Genomic DNA, 24,654 nt, shown 5'->3' on the forward strand with positions numbered 1-24,654 from the left:
GATTTGGATTTTAAACTTAGAATTTACTCAGAAATTTACGCAGGGATGCGCTCTCCTATTGTTAAATCAGACACAGGAACCGAGCTGACAGTATTATCAGAGGACGCGGTATAGAGCAGGCTTTGAAATTTATTTTAAAACTAAACCTGAACAATTCGCGTCACCCCGCAAATCCTCACCCTGTCCCACATTCCATCACTAAGTCGCAACCTCAATTAAAAGCAATTTGAAAGTTAAGAATTAGTTTCTTTAAGTAAAATCTCTTAAGAGCTTCATTTCAAAGACCCACCAGAACAATGCTATCACGTTGACCTTAAGGGAAAATACTTAAGCAGGTGCCATGAAAACAGTACGTGGCCTCTTTTCAAATCTTCACGGCGTTTCTGCCCATGAATTCCTTTGTGGTTCGCTTCGGGATAGGAATACCCGACGACAATGGCAACAAAAAGGAAGGCTGCACTTTTGGTCTCAGTCAGCGGCAACCATCGCTGCTTTCTGGGCAATTTGGACCATTCCATGCTTTCATCTTGGTGTTCTTTGTTTACTGCGACTTCAGTTTAATGTTTTAACACCACAGTCTCATGGATCAAATATGCTTTCCAAACTTACCACACAATCAACGTGCACCACATATCAATGTTACCAATGTTGTCATTTTACTGTGAAAAATTGATTATGTACTAAGAAGTGTTAAAAGTGTTACAAATGAATTGCATTCGATTTGTTTGCGTTGTTCCTGCTTTTAAAAAAGTCAGATTAAATCACACTTAAAACTTTGTGAGCACGTAGTATATTGCTAGTGGATTGTAGAAATGTAACTAACAGGCGTGTGCACTCCTTTTTTTTGAAGACACATGAAGAAGATATCCTATTGTGACAAATCTGGATCAGGGTGGACTTTTACTCAGGTACAGACGAATCAAAGACTTTTCAACATGACAGTAATTTTGATTCTGTGCAATAATGCATGGACAGTCTAATTTAAATTTCCCTATTATTTCCACTGATTGCACAATTATTCAATCTCAAGATTATCCAAATTCCTGTTGTTTCTGGATGAATTATTTATTGTTTATTCCCTCAGAAAAGCAAATTCTATTTATCATATTAACCAGCTTTCATCATTTTAATTTGTTTCGCACCTTGTTCAGATGCACTTTGGCTGGACAAAACATGAAAAATGCAACTTTTTAAAAAGTTCCTTTCTGTTGTAAAATGGTTAACATATCCGCCAACGTCACACTCACATCAAGCAAACAGATCAGCTCATGGAAGTTTTTAACTGATGATAAAACGTCGTAAATACAATTAAGAATGGAATGTATACATTCACCTCAAACCAAATTGTTGATAAAATTGCTGATACTGATTTTTTTCTCATCAGCCTGCATCCTTGAGCATCCTTAACCACAAGGAAAACGAGCCTCTTCCCACATGCAATTTTTAAGACATCGTCAACACTTTAAATCAACATGACATAATTTTATCTTGAAGGCGTTGATTCTTGAATGAAATTGAGTTTGTAAAAAAAATACATCACAATTCAGTTTGGAAAAAATAACATTCACGTTCTCAAACACCTGGGTTGCACACAGCTGCACAAACATTTACACTGCTCAATCTTCTTCAAAATCAAATTGCCCTCAGATCACTCATGTTTGAATGCACCGCAATGCTCAATGAATCTTCAAACAGAAAAAGACATTCAATAACGAAATGGTAACACAATAGTGTATGAAGCAATTCTATCTATTTCACACATGACCTCATCTATTACACATCAAGAGAATAATTTCTCTCATCTTCATGTAATGAGCAGTGCCATTCGGTTTCCATCATTGAATCTCTAATACCAGACATTATGTGACATTTTCGTGACAAATGTTTCTTAAGCTAAATTCCCAAAGAAATACATTGTTTCAGTTTCCAATCCATAACGTTAACAAACATACATTTCAAAACAACTTATCTGAAAGATACCGAACAATTTTAGATGTTATTATTGGCTGTGTTATTAAAATCCTACCAAATATAAATATGTCATGTTAAGACAAACTGGAAGCAAAACACCACTCCTGCTAGGGGTGCCATTGCGCAGATGTGCAGAGGTCACAGACTGTAGCTTTGCAATCCAGCCTGCCTGCAGCCTGACCCCTGATTCATGGAAAGAATGGGTCAAATGATGTGCTCACAGCACCAATCATGTCACTACACTCACTCTCACTAGTGTCAATTTACCTGATAACTTGCCTCAAGTCTAAACTGCCAGTTGATAATTACAGCCATGGATGATTTCAAGCTCAGTCAGCTTTGCTGTGGGTAAGAATCAATGCCATAAAACTGCGGCTACATTTTAAGACTGAATTGAAGCAATGGAGAAATGTGATATAATGGTAGAAACTGACGTTACTGTGCAGGTGGAATGGCTTAATTTGTTGGAATAGTGTTCTGCCATGTACAGCCACTAGCACACACAACCTTTCACTCAACAACATTCAGAATTGTACATCTATAAATAGAAAGAGTTCCAATCAGCTTGACTGGTATTATACAGGTATATACATAGCTCCTCTTCCCAAGGACTCTTTCCTCAGTAAAACAAAACCCCATAAATCCCATTTTTTCAGTACCTGATTTGCTAAAGTTTTGAATTGGGTATATCCTATAAAACAAAACTTCTGCCTAATGTTTTATAATTTGATTCATTTAAAACTATGAACATGTTGAACTTCAATTCTGTAAGAGTAGTAACAGCACGGCTGAAACCACAACTGATGAATTTACCTCCAACAAAGTGACTGAAACCTAATGAGGGTCAGTCGCCAAACAGTGACTGATAATCTCCAGCGCAAACTTAGGCAGCGTATGTAACATTAAAATCATTTGGATTTTTAAACTTCGACACAAAACTTTTCGTTTTGGAGGAGAGAAACGTCGGCACCCAAGAACAGGGCAGTACAAGTTTGAAACAGTGAAGCTTAATGTTGATTCCTTACCTTCGGGGTTGGAGCTGATGAAGACTTTGATGCTCCTGCTGCCCGGGAGGTGCTGGGGGAGCGCGGCGATTGCTCCAGTCAGTGCCGCCCTTCGGAGCGCCGAGTCCCGGGGAGAGGGCAGCCTGGAGCCCGGCACCGACCACATCAACATCTTGACGGCGATGGGAAGAAAGAGGGGACACAACACCGAAAGCGAAGAGGGAGGCGCGGGGCGGGCGGGCGGGAGGTGGAAAAGAAGCTGCCGTGAAGGGGGGGGGGTGAGGGGAGCCGAGCGGCGGCTGCACACAGCTCGCGAGTTGCTAGCGGTCGGCGGCGGCGGCTAGAGACGGGGCTCCACCAAGCTGCAGGTTACCCCCGCCGCCATCGGAGAACTGCAGCACAGCGCTGCGTGCACCAAATCCGGGCAAAAAAAATCCAACAATCCGACTACTTCGAAATCATTTAAACCCACAATAATTAAACAGAAATCCGCTAGGAAAATTAAATCAGCTGTCTGATTGGGGTCCAAATAATTTCAGACCAAACACATGAGAACTACATCATTTTTTAAAAAGAAAACACCGCTAATAAATCCAATTCTTATCCCGGGAAGTCACTTTTGCTTTCGTCAAGGGGGAAGGGGGAGGGAGAAAAAAGTGTCTTTTTCGTCAGTCCCAGCCACTGGGATAAAAGCGATCGAGTCACCTCAGAGGGTTTCACAGAAGGCTTCTGCTCTGAAAACAGCCAGAAACTTGAGACAAAGTGGTAGCTCAGGGACAGTGAGAAGGCGGGATGGAGGGGAGGGGAGGGGGGAGAGAAATGAAAGCAAGCCTCTCAGACAGGACAGGACAACCCATCCACGCCACCTCCCACAGAGACAGAGAGCATCTTCACAGGAGGGCTGTCAGGCAGGGAGGTGTGGTGTGGGGAGTAGGGAGAGGATGTGCAGAAAGGGGGAGGGAGACCAGGTTGTTTTCTCAGCTCCCAACCCTCCCCTCCCCTCCCGCGATGACTGGAAAAAGCGGGAAAGCTGCTCTTTCCTGATGCTCACACTTAGCAGCAGCAGCAGCAGCTGGCGCCAGTTTCCATCTCTCTCTCCCTCTCCCTCTCACACACACGCACGGAGCTCGTCCTCCTCCGCCTGAGAGGGTTAGGTCAACCCAGATCCACAAAGTGGGATTAATGCTGACTGCCCAATTTCTGACAGCACACAGTAGCCAAGCGCTGAGAAGTAACCCGCTCTCTGCCTCTTTTTTTGTATGTGTGGTGTGTGTTGTGTTTTGGAAGCGAGGATGCCCCAGAGAGAGAGAGAGAGGCAACCTCTGAACGCCTTGAGAGAAGCGAGCGATGCACAGATGTTATGACCAGAAGGTCACCTGGACCGTCTGGCAGATCGCTGAGAGCAGTCAAACATTTCCAGATCTCTTGACGGCAGAGCAGACTGATAAAAACAAACAAACCCTCTCCGAGTGAGGAGACGCTGGATCTCACAACAGACTGAGCTTTTCGCTGAGCTCCAGCCGGATATAAATGGGATCGGCTGCAGCAAAGCCACATGTGAGCCCAGCAGGTGCACAACTGGCGAGAGACACATCTATCATCCGCAGCACTTAATGTTCACAGTAAGATCGCTTTGAAACCTCTTCATCTCCGTTCACATTCCAGTGAAATTTAATTTTTAATAAATGTAATCAATACAAGAGCTGTAGGACACAGATGGCAGCTTTGAGTTAAATGTCACAGGGAAAACATTGAATAACATATTTCAAACATCTGTCAGCGTTTTTTTTAAATAAGTAACACGTATACTGAGGTGGGCGATGAATGCAAACAACAGCTCGTTCGAGCCAAAGACAATGATGGCTCCTGAAACCGATAGGACTGGAACATTTTCCGTGTCTTTTCCAGAGCAGTAACGCTATGAACTTCAGCTCTAGCGATTATGTAACAAAATCCAAGGGAAATGGAGGAATATGATCTCAAACCGAGGAGCGACATTTGATCTTATACATGCACGGAAATTTCACATTTAGTAGCGGCACCAGGCTGTCTGTTGAACTTGGATGAACCCACTTAGCTTTTATGTACGGTTCCGCTGTTTGCTATTGAACATGAGGTTATAGGAGCCACCAGTGCTCCCCTCTACCTGAAGAAATGTCAACGGGGTGAAAGGCACTTCTTAAAGTTCAAGTGAAATCGTGTCAGTGATTCTGCTGAAAGGATTTACAGCATCCGCGGCCGACAGAAATCCCGTTTTAGGTCCCCTGAACTAATTATCCAAACAGCATGTACGGATTTGAATGGGTTGTGTTAAATCTCCCAATGCGTCACGCCTGAATGCTCACCGGACCTTCACAGATGCTGCCAGACCTGCTGAGCTTTTCCAGCAACTTCTGTTTTTGTTCCTGTTTTACGCCTGAATGACCCTGCCCTGAGTTCAATGCATCTACTGACACTGCTGACTGAATTCATTATTCTGATAAATGATTAACCATTTCTAACCATAGTATTATTTTTCAATATTGCTCCGGAAATGCTATCATTTATGTGACTCTGAAGCCACTTGTTGGAAGTAATTAAATGACGTGCATTATTGGTGGTCGAGTAGACAGTAGGGAAAGTACGGAACAATCCCCCTTTCACAGACAACTGGGGAAACGAAAAACGCATGGAAATTAAATCTGTGAACTGGTTAAACATCAAAGTTGTGATTGCCATCATTTTGAAGGTCTACGTTCACAGACGTGAAATGCCCTCGTTCTTTAAAACCTCACCTTGTCTACTCAAGTTCACACATCGCATCTACTAAATGCATGTCAGATCATCTACACATGCACATGCAAATGGCTATGTTTTACTTTATCAAATTAGTGTGCTAGTCATCCGAAAAATTCCGTTATTTCCTTTTTATTAAAAAAAACGTTGGTTCTCCTATCATTGTCAAAATGTTAACATCTGAACTTTTCAATAGTGATTCCTCTGGAGTTGACTTTGAATGTTCTCATCACTGCGTATTTTTCAGTGACAGCCGCAGCCAAAATGGGAGCTACTGAGACTTTCAAAGTTAGCAAAGCTCCTCTTTCAGATGGTTGTTTTTTTTAAATGTTAGCCCACAATTTGCCAATTGAGTGAATTTGAGTAACATAACTGCTGCAATGGGACTTGAACTGTCAACTCTACACTCCCAGTTCAATTACTTTTCGTGATCTCATTCGTCTTTTGGGAATTACATTGAAAGTGTCCTGTTGTGGTGGAATTGTATCCATCTTTGAAACAGTGGGAGGAAGGCAAAACTGCAGAGCAAGCATAAAAGGGTCCAAAATATTTAATCTTAGAAATATTCTTATTCTAACTGTGACTACACCAGCTCAGTCAATGCAATAATTCATAAAACGATACACTTATAAATAGAAGGTGGTTATATTTTTTTCAGTTCACAATCAAGTCTTTCCTCCAGACCTAACAGCTAATATTAGTATGTCATGGTGGAGAGAACAGGTTGGTTCTGTTGAGATGGATTTTAACAGCTCATGGATCCAACAGGATTTAACATTGATAATTTTCAGTATCATATAGTTGGCCCAGTTCATTGGTTTAATAGGCTCTCCAACCTGTACAATATTCTTCACGTGTTTGCAGCCAGAGTTAATCAACAGGTCTTTCTGTTAATAGATAATTGACCTGAAATTTTAACTCTGATTCTTCCTGCATATGTACTGCATGATCTGATTAGTCTGTTTTCAGATTTCTATCATTGTGTCTCATTGGGGTTAAATTGATTCCAGAAGATAAGCATCTAATTGTTGGCTGGAACTCAGTCAATTCTATGTGGTAGAATTGATATACAAGGGAAGTCTACTGCTTTTCAGTTTGCTGTCCATGACTGACCTACTATACAGAATCATTGACCCAACCTGGATAGATAAATCTATATTGGATGCCAGGATTCTTCCTACTTGCTCCCAGATAATCCAGGAAGCAAATATCTTAATGTGCAGTGTAGTCTCATCAAACAAGCAGAAGGACATTTATGAGTCTTTTGTGCTGATAAGGTGCATTGTGGGCTGTTTAAATACCAATAGTATCGACTGGTACCCTTAAGGCTTCAATATTGCCAAGTTGGACCTAACATCTTTGAGTTTAAGTAAGTGGGATGTACATGTATAATGCATTCATAATGTATGATGGAGTACTGTTCCATTGTTGTGTGTAGTAATCTAACTCTTGTTGGGGGATGGAATATAAATTTTTTTTAGTGTTATAATTACTGTAATTACAAGCAGATAGAAAGAACTGAGCAGGATGTTTGGTAGTTTGGAATGTGAACTTTTAAAAATGGCCCTGAATTTCAATTAATTTCAAACACCATATGACAATAGTTTGTCTCTGGCTGATAGGACTTCTGGAGTTGAAAAATAAATTTCATTCTTAGTCACTGGACTTTTGTACTGAGCAAGGAAATTTCCATGCAAGTGTAATATTCCCTATATGGAGTATACATCCTATCCTCAAGGCATGCACACCGTAATCTTCACTCATAGATCCACCTGTACATCCTGGTCAGTAATACAGTTTAATGGTGAGCAAGCCTTTTAGTTCAGATACCAGTAATATAACTTGTGAAACTGAGTGTGGATATTTATTTGTTAATCCAAAAAAAATTATGAATTGTTATAAAAAACTTAACAAGATCACTAATGACCCCAAACCCACATTATTTAGCTGGATTTAGTGCCATATGGATGAGAAATAATTACATCCTGATATTAAAGTAAATCCTTGACTCAAGTATCTATTTAATCAAATTTACCATATGATTTTACTCAATTCCAATCTTGTATTTCTATACATGGCATTTCGGAGTCCCTCACTAAATCACCAGCCAGCAATTACACAGTTGACCAGTTTAAGTTTGAAGAAGGGTCATTGAACGCAAATACATTGACTCTGCTTTCTCTCCACAGATCCTGTCAGACCTGCCGAGTTTCTCCAGCAATTTGTGCTTTTGTTTTAATTTAGGTTTGAGTGCTTGAAATACAACCATTTAAAACAAGATATACATCACAACTATAATTCTGAGTAGCATGACTCATCATAATGTATAGAAATACATGTCAATGGCAACATGAACATGCATCTCATTGAATCACCAGCTGTTAGTGCAGAAGTTTATCAGCAATTGTTTGACCACTGTAACCTTATTAAACTGAGCTTTGGAACCATAGAGAAAAAAAATCACTGGCTCAGGCAATTAGAACCATTGCTCAGTTTTACCTTATTGGCTAAATAACAAATGTGCTTCAGTGGACATGCCTTGCCTGTTTACCTGCAGGGACAGGTGTGTGCCAATAATCTTGAGGGACCCATATATCAAAATTCAATTCAGCGTGTGACAGTACTGGGCATCATTTGTAAAGACTTATCCAGCTGAATCTTCATTCACAGTGCTGAGTGACTGGTCAAATTAAAATCCTCTCTGCAACAGTTTTACCTTTTTGGCAGAATCCACTTCATAAATTGACCCTGGACCATAGGATTATTGAATTTACAACTCAGAGGGAGGTCTTATCGCCAGTTCTGTTTGTGTTGGTGCTTCAATTGGAGCTGCTTGCTCTATTACCATTTCTTTGCCCTTTTTCTGAATTCATTTACATCCTTCATTTTCAAATGCTTATCTAACTTCCTTTTAAAATTAGGTTATTGTCTCTGTCTAGTCACTAAAGAATTCCATGTCTTAATAAGCTTCTGTCTGGGAAAACATTCTTCTCCTTTATTCATTCAATGATAATCCTGAATCTGTGTCTCTTTGTTATCAATTTATCAACTAATGGAAACAATCTTTCAATATTTGTCTTCTCAAGACATTTTGCGATTTGGGAAATTGCTACTAGTTTTAACTATCCCACTTAAAAGCCATAAAATTTTTAGATGTTCATCAAGTGACCTGTCATTGCTGTTATACTCAAGTTTTTCTTCAGTTGTCGTCTCTGCTAGGTGAACATAAGTGTTTCCAAGGCACTATATCAAAGAAGATTTGCAGCAGAGTTTTTGCCAGTGTTTTGATCAACGTTTATTTCACTAAAACAGAATATCTGATTTTGTCATATCGGTGATTGTGGCAGCTTGTTGTGAACAATTGGTAACCATATTTCCTATATTACAATAATGACTACATTTCAAAAGTGTTTTAGATATCCTGGGGTTGTAAAAGGCACTTAAATACTAAAGAAATGCAAGTTTTGCTTATGGAATTGCTACTGTTATTGCCAGCTCAAGAATAACATAACAGACAATATTTGGCTCATGGCACATGATGAAAACCTAAGGACCAGCAGATTCCTAGTTAAGCGAATAACAAGCTTATAAAACAATTCTGAAACTAAACAATTAGCAATAACCACCCAAAACTGTTTCCTCTGCGATCTAAAAACTTACTTCACATTGAGAACCAATGTGTTGCATGCCAAAATGCATACAAGTTCCAGCTGTCTGTGATGAAGCTCTGACATGTTTGAGATAGATGCCTCTTGCCACCAAAATTTTCCATTCATGGGAAATTGCATGCGATATGTACAGGGTGAAACTTACCCTGAACCAGACTTCAGTGTCTGCAAACTACTTGATAACAGAGTATTTTGCAATTGAATTAACCACTGCTCTTGCCCAGTGTCTGACAAACCTACACATACCAACTGGAACCATGGCATGAAGTGGAATTTCTGGCTGATCTTTCCTACTTTTTAAATCAAGTTAATTTGGGCCAATTTTGGTGCAACAGCTTCTATCCCAGCTAAAGTCAATAGTTGTGGCTGCCATTAGTCTGAACAAACACTTGTCAATCCAGGATTCCTCTTAAATGGCTGATTCTACTGTCAGTCCAGGAAATAGATATCTATTTTAAAGATTGAGTTATTTACAAATATTTAATTTAATTCATTTAATCCATTTAATTTAATACTTTTGGAAAGTATTTTAGAATAAACAGTTTACACTATTTTTCTTGAAATAAAGAGTATTTGCGATTTGAAGTTTTTGCGTTTGCATTAGAGATTTCATAAGATGGAATATCAAACCACTAATTGACTCTGAAAAGAAGTCAATACAGATGTCAATGTTGATTGTTTTTCTTCCTGCCAAATTACTGCTTAACTTCCTGAGATTTTCTGTTTCTGGAACCTAGAGTAACTAGCGCATAAATCATAATTGCAATTTACTGTAAAAGAAGTTGCGGGCATATTTGATTTGATTTATTATTGTCACATATACGGAGGCACAGTGGAGGGTATTATTTTGCATGCTAACCAGACAAATCATATCTTACGTAAGCACAACAGGGTAATAGAACAAATTGCAGAATATAGTGTTACAGTTGCAGAGAAGGTGCAGAGAAAGATCAACTCTGATATTTGAGGGGTCCTTTCATAAGTCTGATAATAGCAGGGAAGAAGCTGTTCTTAAATCTGTTGGTGCAGGCCAGGCAGCATCAGAGGAGCAGGAAAGTTGACGTTTCGGGTCAGGAGAAGAAGGGTCCCCACCCAGAACATCAACTTTCCTGCTCCTCTGATGCTGCCTGGCATGCTGTGCTCCTCCGCCTCCACACTGTGTTATCTCTGACTCCAGCAATGGCAGTTCTTACTATCTCTAAATCTGTTGGCACTTGTTTTCAAACTTTTGTATCTTCTGCCCGATTGAAGAGGTGGAATACAGTAATCCAGGGTGGGAGGGGTTTACGTTTACGTTGGCTGCTTTCCCGAGGCAGTGGGAAGTGTAGATGGATTCAATGGAAGAAAGGATGGTTTCGTGATGGACTGGGCTACATTGATAACTCTCTGTAATTTCTTATGGCCTTGGGCAGAGCAGACTCTACGACTGTATAACTTTAGATTTTAACAAGCTGTGTTAAATCAGTCATGTAATGTAACGTTATATATTACAGCATAAAATATTTCTATAACATTATGTATTAGCGTTAGTAATCTTTCAAACTAAATAGACATCAAAACTTCTAAAGTCAAATTTAGGGATGCTGCAAGTTCTCCCAACCCAGCTTTTCGACATGATTGCATGTTTACAACATATTCAAAATTCTGTCATAAAAACATTGTCAGTGGCATATAATAAAGTTGGGTTGAGTGCGCAGTGCGGGACCCGGTAGCTTCAGCAGCGGCTGCATTTCCGAGATCGCCCCAGCCTGGACTCATGGTGGCGGCCTCGTTAGTAGAGGCAAGGTGGCACCGAACAATAGTGACTGTTCCAGTGGTGGTGGCACGGCGTACCATCTCGAGGCTGCTTGTGCTGGAGTTGGTCTCAGCATTGGGTTGGAAGAACCCGGATCCAGGCCCATGGTTAAACACTTAAGAATGACTGTAATGTTGAAATTTTAACTTTATTTCTTTATTTTTCCACTTTATACCTAAGATTTTGTACCTAGGTACCTGTGTACCTATGATACCATGGGAGAATGGTGACTTTGGACACTTTTCACTGTACTTCTGTGTCCCTGTACTTCAGTACATGTGATAATAAAACCTAACTCTAATTCTGCTTTACTGTGCTTAAAATAAATGTGATATTAGTTACTAACGTCATTTAAAAGTCCTTTTATAGTTTGTTTTGTTTTGTTTAGGGATTTTTTTTCAGGGTTGTCTATCTATTGCCTAGTTCATTGTCCAATGTATGACTTTGAATAGCTTTGAACCATTAATATATAGGATATCGCCTTTTACCATGGAATATATGGTTCAATAATATACACAATACAGTGAAAGAGAGGAATTAATTTATTTTCAAATACCATGTACCAATGAAAAGTGATAAAATAATTGTAATATTAAAACACATCAAATTTATTTGTCAGTATCATATCTGACAACCTCAGGAGTCACTGTAAAAGGCTAGCAATTGCTTAGGAATTTAGGAATTTTCAGTCAGCAATGCAGGCAGCTCACAATGGCCCAGACAATATAATGGGTTTCTTGGCAAATGGATTGTGTAAGAGGATACAAAGTCTCCTCATAATAACTGTCAGGTCACAGCTGCCCTCCTGGTTCAGGACCAGAGAACTGTGAGGTTTTGACCCTCTCCCCACCTGAAGAACTTGCCTGCTTTCTTTGTCAACTGCATGTCAGACTTCTCATTGACAGCAATGTGTCAGGTCTTTACCCAAGATATATAGGTTTGAATCAAGATCCTCCCTCCTTTTGTCAAGCAGAATAAAATGATAAGTTAATAAGTCTTGCAGATCGCAGAGGTTTCATATTTTGATCTGGATTAGTGCTGAGTTAGTTTTTCTTCCCCAGTAGCGCTACAGTTGTCTTCAATAACCTTTGGGGTAAATTCAACAAGATTCTTGTTTTTCCTACTTTCTGATGATAACTGTGATGATGGAGTGGAAAGGCCTTGGTAGGTCAGCTGAGGTCAAGTAAAAAACCAAGGTTTGAAAATGTCTGGTTTTACAGAATGGTGATGGAGAGGATGGTGTGGTAAAACATGTTAAGCTCACAGGCAAATCAAGAAAGATGACAAAATTTTACATTTTCACAGTCACATGAAATATTATATATAAATTTGAAAAGGGCCATTTCAATGTTGCAGCAAGAGTAGAAAACTGTTTGGTGAAGATTAAACATTTGGAGTCTCCAGATCATTTTTTTAACCTGTAAAGTAAGTGCCTTAGTATCCAAAAAGGTAGGTGTGCACATGTGAAGTTTTATGAGGGTGCTGCATATCAAGTTGATGAATGCAGAACAGAATCTATGCTTGAATCAGGTGTTCAGTTCTTTGTGTGTGTTGGAGGTTTCTAATCCAGAAAATTAAATGCTATGTTTGTGTTCAAGCTCCTTCCATTTCTCCTTCCTCATTTCTTAGAGTCATAGAGTCATACAGCATAGAAACAGATCCTTCAGTCCAACTCATCTGCATCATCCAGACATCCCAATCTGATCTAGGATTACAAGGTGCAGAGCTGGATGAACCTAGCAGGCCAAGCAGCATCAGAGGACAGGGAATCTGATGTTTTGGGTCTGGACCCTTCTTCAGAAAATTCAGATTTTCTGAAGAAGGGTCCAGACCAGAAACGTTAGGTTTCCTGCTCCTCTGATGCTGCTTGGCCTGCTGTGTTCATCCAGCTCTACACCTTGTTATCTCAGATTCTTCAGCATCTGCAGTTCCTACTATTCCCAATCTGATCTAGTCCCATTTGCCAGCATTTGGCCCATATCCCTCTAAACCCTTCCTATTCATATACCCATTCAGATGCCTTTTAAATGTTGCAATTGTACCAGCCTCCAACACTTCCTCTGGCAGCTCATTTTATACACAGCCCACCATCTGCATGAAAAAGTTGCTCCTCAGGTCCTTTTTAAAATCTTTCCCCTCTTGGCTTAAACCCATGGCTTCTAGTTTTGGACTCCCCCAACCGAGGAAAAAGATCTGGCTGTTCATCCTGTCCATATCCCTCATGATTTTGTAAACCTCTATAAAGTCACCCCTCAGCCTCTAATGGTCCAGGAAAAAAGCCTCTCCCTATAACTCAAATCCCCCAATTCCAGCAGCATCCTTGTAAGCATTTTCTGCACTCTCTTAAGTTTAACAACATTCTCCCTAAAGAAGAGTGACCAGAATTGTATGCAATATTCTAAAAGTGGCTTCACCAATGTCCTGTACAGCTGCAACATCACATCCCAACTCCTATACTCAATGTTCTGACGAATGAAGGCAAGTGTACCAAATGCCTTCTTCACCACCCTGTCTACCTGCAACTCCACTTTCAAGGAACTATACCTGCACCCCAAGGTCTCTTTGTTTGGCAACACTCCCCAGGGCCCTACTATTAACTGTGTAAGTCCTGCACTGGTTTGCTTTACCAAAATGCAACACCTCACATTTACTTAAATTAAACTCCATCTGCCACTCCTCGGCCCATTTGCCCATCTGATCAAGGTCCAGTTGTACTCTGAGATGTTGTTATTCACTGTCCACTACACCACCTATTTTGATATCATCTGCAAATTTATTAACCATACATCCCACATTCATATCCAAATCATTTAAATGATGAAAAGAGTGGACCCAGCACTGATCCATGTCACACATCACTGGTCATAGGCCTCCAATCCGAAAAGCAACCCTTCACCACCACCCTTTGTCTCCTGCATTCAAGCCAATTTGTATCCAGTTGGCTAGCTCCCCCGGATCCCATGTGGTCTAACATTACTAACCAGTCTACCATGCGGAACCTTGTCAAACACTTTGCTGAAGTGCATCTACTGCTCTGCCTTCATCAATCTTCTTTGTTACCTCCTCAATAACTCAATCAAATCAGTGAGACACAATTTCCCACTCACAAAGCAAGGTTGGCTATCCCTAATCAGTCCTTGCCTTTCCAAATACATGTAAATCCCTGTCCCTCAGAATCCTCTCCAACAACATGCCCATCACCAGCGTGAGGCTCACCGATCAATAATTCCCTGGCTTTTCTTTACAACCTTTCTCAAATAATAGCATTAGATTAGCCAACTTCCAATCATCTAGCACCTCACCTCTGGCAATTGATGATATAAATATCTCAGCAAGGAGTCCAGCAAACTCTTCCCTAGCTTGCTATGAAATTCTGGGAAACACCTGATCAGGTCCTGGGGATGTATCTACCTTTCCACATTTCCTCCTCTTCCATAATACAAACTCTTTTCAAGACATCACTGTTTATTTCCCCAAATACTCTAGCTTTAGTGTCCTTCTCCACAGTAAATACTGATGCAAAATATATGTTTAGTTTTTTACCCATCTCCTGTGGTTTCACATATAGACGGCCATGTTGATCTTTAAGGGGGGCCTATTCTGTCTCAAATTACTCTTTTGCCGTAAATGTACTTATAGAATCTTTTTGGATTTTCCTTAAATCTGTTTGCCAAAGCTATCTGATGTCCCCTTTTGCCCTCCTGATTTCCCTTGTAGGTATACTCCTACTGCTGTTATACCCCCTAGGGATTCACTCAAACCTAGTGATATACCAGATACATGCCTCCTTCTTTTTCTTGACCAGAGCCTCAATTTCTCTAGTCATCCAGCATCCAGTACACCTACCAGACATCTCCCATTCCCACTCCCACCCTAATCTTAAATCTAACAGAGAACTGAAATTCACTTCACCAGTGATTTGTCTGGGTGACATGGCATGGGTGTACTGCAAGTATCTTCAGCTCATCAGTTTCATGTAAATGAGATTTCAGATACATCGGCCCAACCTGTTTTAGGCAATCAAGTGTAGAACAAACTAAAAGTGCTTAAGATTAGTGAATATATATTACAAAACATTATTATGTTCAGGAATTTTTCTTTGCACAGCTAATAAACATTCACATGGAGAAAGATTAATGCTTGGGGACACAGGTTCAAATCCCACCATGGCAGTTGGTAATGTTTAAATTCAGTTAATTAATCTGGAATATAAAACTAGTCTCAGTAATGTTGACCAACATTGATTGTTTTAAAGATACATATGGTTCACTTCGAAAAGGCAATCAGGCATCCTTACCTGATCTGCCCTACATGTGATTCCAGATCTCTGAAATCTCCTAGGAAGGTATCCATTTGCTACAAAGTCTGAAATTAATGAAACAACAATGTAAATTCCAGCTCTAGTGACTCTGTCAAATCTTCCTTACTACCATCTTGGGCTTGTGCCAAAACTGAGAGAGCTGATCTATTGAATAATCAAATCACAGTCTGAACTAGTCATACTTGCCAAACCCTAACTGACAATGTCCTGGACACAACCATCACCATCCCTGTCAATGTCCTGTCCACCCAACGTATCCATGAGAGTGGTGTTACAGTGATATGAAATTGGGAGCAAGTTACCCTGAGAGTCCTTAATATTGAATCCAGGCCACACAAAGTCTCATTATATCAAGTCAAAACATTGTCAGGGAAAACCCCTGCTGATTACCACCTATTCAGCTGATTAATCAGTATAGTTCCATGTTGAACACAATTTAGAAGAAGCACTTGAGGATGGAAAGGGACCAGAATACACTTTAGGGAGGGAAATTTAATGTCTATCGTTAAGAACAGCTTAAAAGCACCATTATTGGCCAAACTAGCCTAGAAAAGCTAGAAAAGTCTAGAAAAGTCATAGCTAGGCTGGGTCTGTGACAAGTGGCGAAAGAATCAACCTCATCCTCATCAACCTACCCGTCACTGATGCATCTGTCCAAGCCAGTGTTGGTAGGAGTAATTACCACACAGTCCTTGCAAGGACAAAACCCTAACTGACAGTGTCCTGGATAATGTCTTCTCATTTAAGATACCCACCATCATGTTGTGTGGCACAGTAGTAGGATAGATTTGGGACATGCCTAGCAGCTCAAACTTGGTATCCATGAAGTGCTGAGGGCCATCATCAGTAATAGACTTGTACTCCACACAATTTGTAACCTCATGACCTGATGTATCTCCCACATCTCCATTATCGTCAAACCATTGAACCATGTTCAATGAAGAGTGCAGGAGGACATGCCAGGACCAGCATCAGACATAACTGAAAAATCATGTCAAGAAGCTAAAGGTACGAGACAGAACTTTTGGCATGCCAAATTTAGAAGAAGAATGCAATAGAAAGAATAAGGTGATCCCTTAACCAACAGATCAGACTTAGGCTTTGCCATCCTACCTCATTCAATAGTGAATGGTGATGGACAATTAAATAACTAAAGGAGGAGAAACAATCAGAAAATGCTGGAGAAATTCAGCAGGTCTGGCAGCATTTGTGGAGGGAAAAACATTTTAACATTTTGAGTCTGATATACCTCTTCATCAGAACTGAAAGGGGTTGGAAAATGATTTATATACTTTTGACAGATGTGGAGATGGAATGAGAGAACAGATGGTTTGGAATTTGCTTTGGATGTCTTTTTTAAAACACAACCCAGACGATGGTAGAAATGTGGAATGTGCTGCTTGAGAGGGTCGTGGGGGCAAATAATCTCACAACTTTTAAGAAGTATCTGGATGTGTACGTAAAAAGCCAGGGCATGATAGTCTATGGGCCAAGTGCAGGTAAATAGGATTAGTGTAGTTTGGTGTTTGTTAGTCAGCATAGACATGGTGGGCTGAAGGGCCTGTTTTTATGCCTCTATGACAACATCTCGTTGGTTCACATGAAGAATAAACACAGAAGGTGGTAAAACAATATAATTTCAGATTACAATTATGTCAGTTTCTTTTGTGGCAGACCTGTCATTCCTTTGATGTAAGTGATGCTTTATTTGAAGGATTCTCAATAAATTGTAAGATGTCTTCTAGCTTGTTTTCCTGGAGGTTAGTTCTCAGCTGAATGCAAAATTGAAACAGGTTGTGGATCCTTCTCCATCTTTCAAAATATTGGTCTTTATGAGTTGGAGAGATGCCTTGCAGCTAATTTGATGACTTATGGTAAAATTCTCCCTCTTTGCAAGCAGCATCTGCTGATTTTAAAGCAGGCAACCAATGTGACTGTCTCATTTCATGATTTTGACAATATTTGTCTGATATGTATCTTCATTCTGTTTATCATGCATTGTTGTTTGACTCTATGACAGTTTGAGACAGCCAATGTCATTATGCTTCATTGTGACACATTAAATTTGAAATCACTCTTTTGAGTTATTTCCAGGAAAAGCATCGACACAATATCAGTCAGGAAAGTTCCCTTTGTTTCCTTTAGAGACATATGACACGAAGAGAGTGCCTTTTGCAGACTGCTGTTCAGTTTTTAAAATATCAAATATTGACTGCAAGTTCAGACACTTGAAAAATGTTAACTGACATGTGGCAAATAGCATTACTGTCCCACAAGTGCAAAGCAATGACCATCTCTAATGAAAGAGAATCTAACCATCCTCCCTTGACATTCAATGACATCTCAAAATTCTCTGCATCCTGGAGGTGAGGATGGTGTGAAGAGTCTACTGTTGACTGGAAGTTGAATTGAACTAGCACGTAAATGCGTGGCTATAATAGCAGGACAGAGGCTGGGAATTCTTTAGTGAGTAATTCATCTTGTGAGTCCCTAAAACCTGTCCATTGTCTACAAGATGTAAGTCAGAAATATGATGGAAAACTCTTCGCATGCCTGTATGAACGTAGCTTCAACAAAAGATTGACACTATTCATAGTTATTTGCTTTTAAACCACTGCACAGTGTGTACCATCTACAGGATGCACTATAGCAACTTATCAAGTCTCCATCAACAGTGTTTCCCAAAGTCCAAACTCTTCCACATGGAAGCAGAAGGGTAGCAGATATATGGGAACATTGTCACCTGCAAGGTCTCCTCCAAACCACTGACCATCCTGATTTGGCATTATCTCCATCTTTCACTGTCACTGGGAACTCACTGTCTAACAGTATTTTGTATTTCCCTGCGCTGGAAAAACTGTAGCAGTTCAAGAAGGCTGCTCATCACCTCTCCTTTCCACCTTTAGGGATGGGCAATAAAAGCTACCTCCAGAGATCCCCAGCATCACAGATGCAAGTCTTCAACCAAGTAGATTCACTCCACAAGTTATTAAGAAATGGCTGGAAGCATTGGATACTGCAAAGACCAGACCGTATCCAGGCATGGGCTAGCAATTGACAAGTCATATTTATTCTACAGAAATACCAGGCAATGCCTATCTCCAATAACAGAGTCTAACCATCATCCCTTGATATTCCGTTGCTGAATCTCCCACTATCATCAGTCTTGGGGTTATTATTAGCCAGAAACTGAAATGGAATAGCCATGTAAATACTATAGCTACAAGAGCTGGTCAGAGGTTAGGAATCCTGCAGTGAGTAACTCACCTCTTGACTCTCCAAAACTGTCCACTGTCTACAAGGCACAAGTCAGGAGTGTGGTGGAATATTCCCCACTTGCCTGGCTGAGTGCAGCACCCAGAACATTCAAGAAGCTTGACATCATTCAGGATAAAGCAACTCACTTGATTGGCATCGCATCCACAAATATTCACTCCCTCCAACCATAATGCTCAGTAAAAGCAGTGCAAACCATCTACAAGATTCAGGAGTTCAACAAAGATTCTTAGCTTCTTCCAAACTGTGACTGTTACCACCTGGAAGGAAAAATGCAGTTGTTACTTGGGAATGCCACCACCTTTGTTTTTCTGCTCCAAGCCACTCATCATCCTGGCATGGAAATCTATCACTGTTCCTTCAGTTTTTAAGAGACATGTGGGTCAAAATCCTGGAAATCCCTCACCAATGGCACAGTGGGTCTACATATGGCACGGGGATTACAGCAGTTTAAAAAGGCAGCTCACCACTACCTTCTCATCTGTAGCCATGGATGAGCAATAAATGCTGGCTCAGCCAGTGACGTCCAGATCCCATGCATAAGTAAAACTAAAAGCCAGTAGACATTCACATCCTGCAAACAAATATTTATTGAATATTGAATTGCTCTACAATTCAATTCAATTTATAATTTCAAAAATACTACTGCAATATTGAACAGAATATTCCATGCAAATGTTAGATTCCCGATCTTGTTATAATTATAAATGTAGAAAGTAGATTATACATAGAATTTCAGAATGTTGAATAGGTTTTCAATGTAAAATGTGTCACTCAACCTGATCTTATTTTGATCTTCAAAAAGACCAGGTGCCTGTGACACAGATTACACCATTGTGAAAGAAACATTTAGCCTACTTTCAACAACAATGGCTCATAATCATCTAAAATTTCATGAGCTAGTTGCAATTATAATACAATACAGATAATCTACCCTCCATGGAGAGCCACACTTTGATGGCAGAAATGGCTTTGAATAAAGTTAAATTGATGTGGATTCAGCCAATTGAAAATCAGAAACTTTGAAATAGATTCCAGGACAAAATAAAAATTTCCAGCTCCCATGCCAACTATCCTCACAATTAATTTCCTTTATTCCCTGGAAGTTACTAATGGCTGGAGTGTCGGCAACCACTTATGGAAGGCTGGCTTGTGGCAGAATTTCAATTCTGTGATTGGCTGGGAATCTTAGAAATATAAATGAAGACTTTCATTCACCTGACAGGAATCCATTACATAGAGAGAGCAAGAACTGTAGATACTGGAGTCAGAGTCAATACAGTGTGGAGATGGAGGAACACAGCAGGTCAGGCAGCATCAGAGGAGCAGGTAAGTTGATGTTTCTGGTTGGGACCCTTCTTCAGGACTGATGAAGGGTCTCAACCTGAAATGTCGACTTTCCTGCTCTTCTAGTGCTGCCTGACCTGCTGTGTTCCTCCACTCCACACTGTATTGACTAGGAATCCATTGCTTCTATTCATTAGGAGGTGGTTTGATAAGTGAATGTGAAGACTGCAGAAAGGATTTTGGACTGGAGTTTATCTTTTTGTGTCCACAAGTAATGGCATTCAGAATCAAATGAAAAATTTAATTTCAATCTATTTAATGGGTTCTTTCTGTGCAATTTTGCTGTTTTTATGATGAGAAAAGTGAGTTCATTTCCAGTGGAGGTAAATACACTGAGTTGATAGGAACAGAAAATTGCACTCCACGGGTTTGTCTCTTAAATTCAGTATTGCAGCATTTGCATCTTTTTTCAGCTTAACAATCTAAATTTCAATTGGAATCAAATTGGGAATATTTAGATTCCAGTGAGGGTTCCTCAGTTTTAATTTGATCTTGTCCTAGAATTTGTTGATAGGTCTGTTGCTCTTGTGAGAAAGACCTTTCCTTTCTTTTGGGAATGGTATAAGTTCAATAAGCAAGGACATAATCAAAAAGTTAGATAAGAAAATGAATTAAATTACGAAAATCAGGTGATGGCAAGTTCAGGTTTTCTAAGTTTGCATATCATAGCAGGAAGGGAAGAAAGGAGTCAATTATAAATACACTGAACCACTATGGAGAGGACTGTCCTGGACTTTGGTTTGGTAATGACAGGAAGATTGTTATTACCAGCTGCCATTCTTTCTCTGAAATGGATAGCAATATGGAGCAGATTAACACAGAAATCCAGATGTTGCTGTTAGTTATTCTAAGAATATACATAGTATGCGCTCCTGTGGTCATCCAAAACTGCAATCCATAAACAATAAATTAATTGATGAAACTTTCACTTTTACAGTGCTGATCTCACTGTAAAATTTATGTGGAATGAAGTGTAACTGGGTATTTTAGAGGAACATTAAGTTCATAATTCTGCTCTACACATTTAAAAGTTCTGAAAAGCTAATTTAATAATCGTAAATGTCCAAACTCCTCCATATGATAGAAAATTCATTCACCTGAATATTTGCGAATCACGGGAACTCCATGCCTTAGACACATAGTGCCGAAGTCCTGATTCCCATGTCCTGCTCCTAAACAAGCCACCCAATATTTACACTTAGCAGGATGGAAATGGGAGCAGTTGTGGGAGATATTTCACACATGGAGACAAAGGGCCATATAAATGTGTCTCTATCTTCATTCAGGAACAAGTTTTTTTAATGGGATTGCTGAAAGACAATTCATAGTGTTAATGAATTGGAAGAAAATATCTAAAATAGCTAGAGTTCTTCAGAGAGGTCAAATACTCTTTTGGAGAAGTTCAGTAACCTTTTAGAAAGCTCATGAATTCAATTTTGAGAGAACAGGTAGCCTTTTTGAGAAGTTTGTTTTTTTTTTGATAGATCACGTTCTCCTTTGGAGTGAACCGGTTCTGGTACTCCTTTTGGATTATTAAAAGTAGAACTGGATGGTTTGTGGAATTGACAAGCTAAGTCATTTAAATCCCATGCTCTTTAAATTGCAAAAGAAAAAGCTTGCGGGTGAAAAAAGATAGATGTTTCTGCACATTTCTGATGATTGTCATTATAGGATTAGTGCTAGTTGACCGCTTCCATAATCTGTCATTCTCACAGGCTGGATGAGTGGGGAGTGGTATAAATTCACAGTCACAAAATACCAGGTTGGACCTTTTAACCAACCTGCCTCAGCATTTGGCAGCTCTTCTGGCTGCATTTCCAAAGGTGGCCCAATTCCAGTTAGTACCTGTAGCCCTGAAACAAAAATCTAGCCTTTTGGAAAATCTTACCCTGTGTTGGGTTTGTGGAATCAGTAATTTTCCTGGCTCAGGAGTGAAAATTCAGCACATTAGGTTTGTTTATGATATGTTAGCATCTACTTTATACCAAGAATTTTCATTTGTTAATGTGAGGTCATCCATTATGGTAGGAATAAGAGCAGAATGGACTATCACTTAAATGGTGAAAAACTGCAGCTGCTGCTGTGCAGAGGGACCTGGGTGTCCTTGTGCATGAATCACAAAAAAGTTGGTTTTCAGCAGGTAATTAAGAAAGCAAATGGAATATTGTCCTTCATAGGTAGAGGGATAGAGTTTAAAAGTAGGGACGTTATGCTGCAGCTGTATAGGGTGCTGGTGAGGCCACACTAGAGTACTGTGTACAATTTTGGTCTCATTACTTGAGAAAGGATGTACTAGCACTGGAGGGGGTACACAGGACGTTCACTAGGTTGATTCTGGAATTGAGAGGGTTGGCTTATGCAGAATAGACTGGGACTGTACTCATTGGAATTTAGAAGAATGAGGGGGGATCTTATGGAAGCATATAAAATTATGAAGGGAATAGATAGGATAGAAGCAGGGAGGCTGTTTCCACTGGCAGGTGAAACTAGAACTAGGAGGCATAGCCTAAAAATAAGGGGGGGCAAATTTAGGATGAACTTCTTCACCCAAAGGGTTGTGAATCTGTGAAATTCCCTGCCCAGTGAAGCAGTTGAAGCTACCTTGTTGAATGTTTTTAGGGTGAAGATAGATAGATTTTTGAACAGTAAAGAAATTAGGGGTTATGATGAGCAAGTGTGTAAGTGGAGGTGAGTCCACGAAAAGATCAGCCATGATCTTACTGAATGGTGGAGCAGGCTTGAGGGGCCAGATGGTCTACTTCTGCTCCTATTGCTTATGTTTTTATGTTCTTACTTCTTTCCATAATTGAACATTTAAGTTGAAATGGAAGGCTAATTGGTGCTTTTAACTTCCTAGTTTGCTGCCTGTGAAGGAAATCTTTAATGAGATTGGCTGCTCATTGAGCTTGTTGACATTATTTATGCTGGAAGCTTGGATTGCCCTTGACTCGGTGTCAGATGTAAACTGGGAATTGGAAAATTCATTCCACAAAGATCTTTCAGGCAGCTTCTTAAAGATCAGTCATGAATGCTTTTTTAAATTTATTCATGGGATGAGCATGTCACTGGCTAGGCAGCATTTATTGCCCGTCTCTAATTGCCCAGAGGTCAGTTAAGAGTCAGCCACATTCCTGTGGGTCTGGTGTCAAATGTAGGCCAGACAAGGCAGTTTCCTTCCCTAAAGGACATCAGTGAACCAGATGGGATTTCCCCCTAATAATTGACAATGGAATCGCAGTCATCATTAGACTCTTAATTCCAGATTTTCATTGAATTCAAATTCCACAATCTGCTGTGGTGGGATTTGAACCTGGGTCCCCAGAACAAAACCTGGGTCTCCAGTTTAACAGTCTAGCGATAATAACACTAGGCCACTGCATCTCCTTGTTGTAGGGCTGATAGCAATATCCAATGTTTCCCAAAATAATTTGTAAACATCTGAACATTCAAAACAGGAGAACAATGGAGAAAAGTAATCATAACAGGAAGTATGGGGCAATTCAGCGGGTCTGGCAGTATTTGTGGAGCGAGAGAGAGAGAGACACTGTTAACGTCTTGAGTTCATCATCTCGATGCTCTCACAAAGATGGTTGCAAGAATACAATGAACGTGTAAATGGAGGCAGAAGAAAAGTGCATTATACATCCACAGAAGGAGTAAACATACCCACAGGAAGCTGAAAAGACTTGAGAGGCTGGTTGAACAGGAGATTCTGAGACATTTAATGACTTGTGTGAGGTCTCCTAACTGGCCAGTGAGAAAACCACAATGAATGTCCATTGACTAAGATGCACACAGAATAGAATGCACTCACTGTTGCAGCAGAGTTGCTCGCACCTATACCAAGTGGTGCTCCCCTTTTTATTATTCCCAGAGAAGTTCAGGTAGGAGAATTGCCCTATTTCCCCATCTCTTCCTTTATCTTGTAGCACTTTGCCATGCTCTGTAGGCCCTCTGTTCAAATCTGCTTCCAGCCATGCTTTATTCCAAGGATAATACCTACTACTGCAGCATGCCTGAGGGCAACTGATTATTGGAGGAGCCTTAAAGTCAGGTGAGTGTCCTTCAGCAGCTGTCACACAACTTCCTGCAAGCTTCTGCAAATGTGACACACCAAACACTTGTACAATGGCGGCTATAGTCAATAGAAAACATCTGAAATTAATGATTCCTTTAAAAGGGTCAACTAGGGCCTGCTTGTGGTGCAGTAGTAGTGTTCCTACCGCTGGACTGGGAAGCCTGGGCTCAAGTCCCACCTACTCCAGAGATGTGTAATGACATCTCTGGACAGGTTGATTAGGAAAATAGGTTAATTTTTTTTTAGAAAAGGGCCAATTAGTGGACACACTACACTAATGCTTTTATCAATACAGTATCTGGTATAATTTGCCAGCTTTGTAGCAATTGTTATTTGAATACACCTCAATGCACCTTATGATAAAAATGGAATGCTGAGGGTATAATCTCACCAGTGTGAACTGCTGCCGCTTACAATCA

General features: G+C 40.1%; 1 protein-coding gene across 1 annotated transcript in view; it reads right to left on the reverse strand.

The window, feature by feature from the left end:
* The window catches only part of LOC109916491 (NACHT and WD repeat domain-containing protein 2), an 84,541-nt gene extending 81,394 nt beyond the window's left edge, over nucleotides 1–3,147 (reverse strand). Inside the window, exon 1 of the mRNA XM_048600800.1 lies at nucleotides 2,997–3,147. Coding sequence (XP_048456757.1) covers nucleotides 2,997–3,147 — 151 coding nt within the window. The remainder of the gene's footprint in view (nucleotides 1–2,996) is intronic.
* Nucleotides 3,148–24,654: the final 21,507 nt, after the last annotated feature.

This window comes from Rhincodon typus, chromosome 1 (assembly GCF_021869965.1).
Source record: "Rhincodon typus isolate 14 chromosome 1, sRhiTyp1.1, whole genome shotgun sequence".
Classification (NCBI taxonomy): domain Eukaryota; kingdom Metazoa; phylum Chordata; class Chondrichthyes; order Orectolobiformes; family Rhincodontidae; genus Rhincodon; species Rhincodon typus.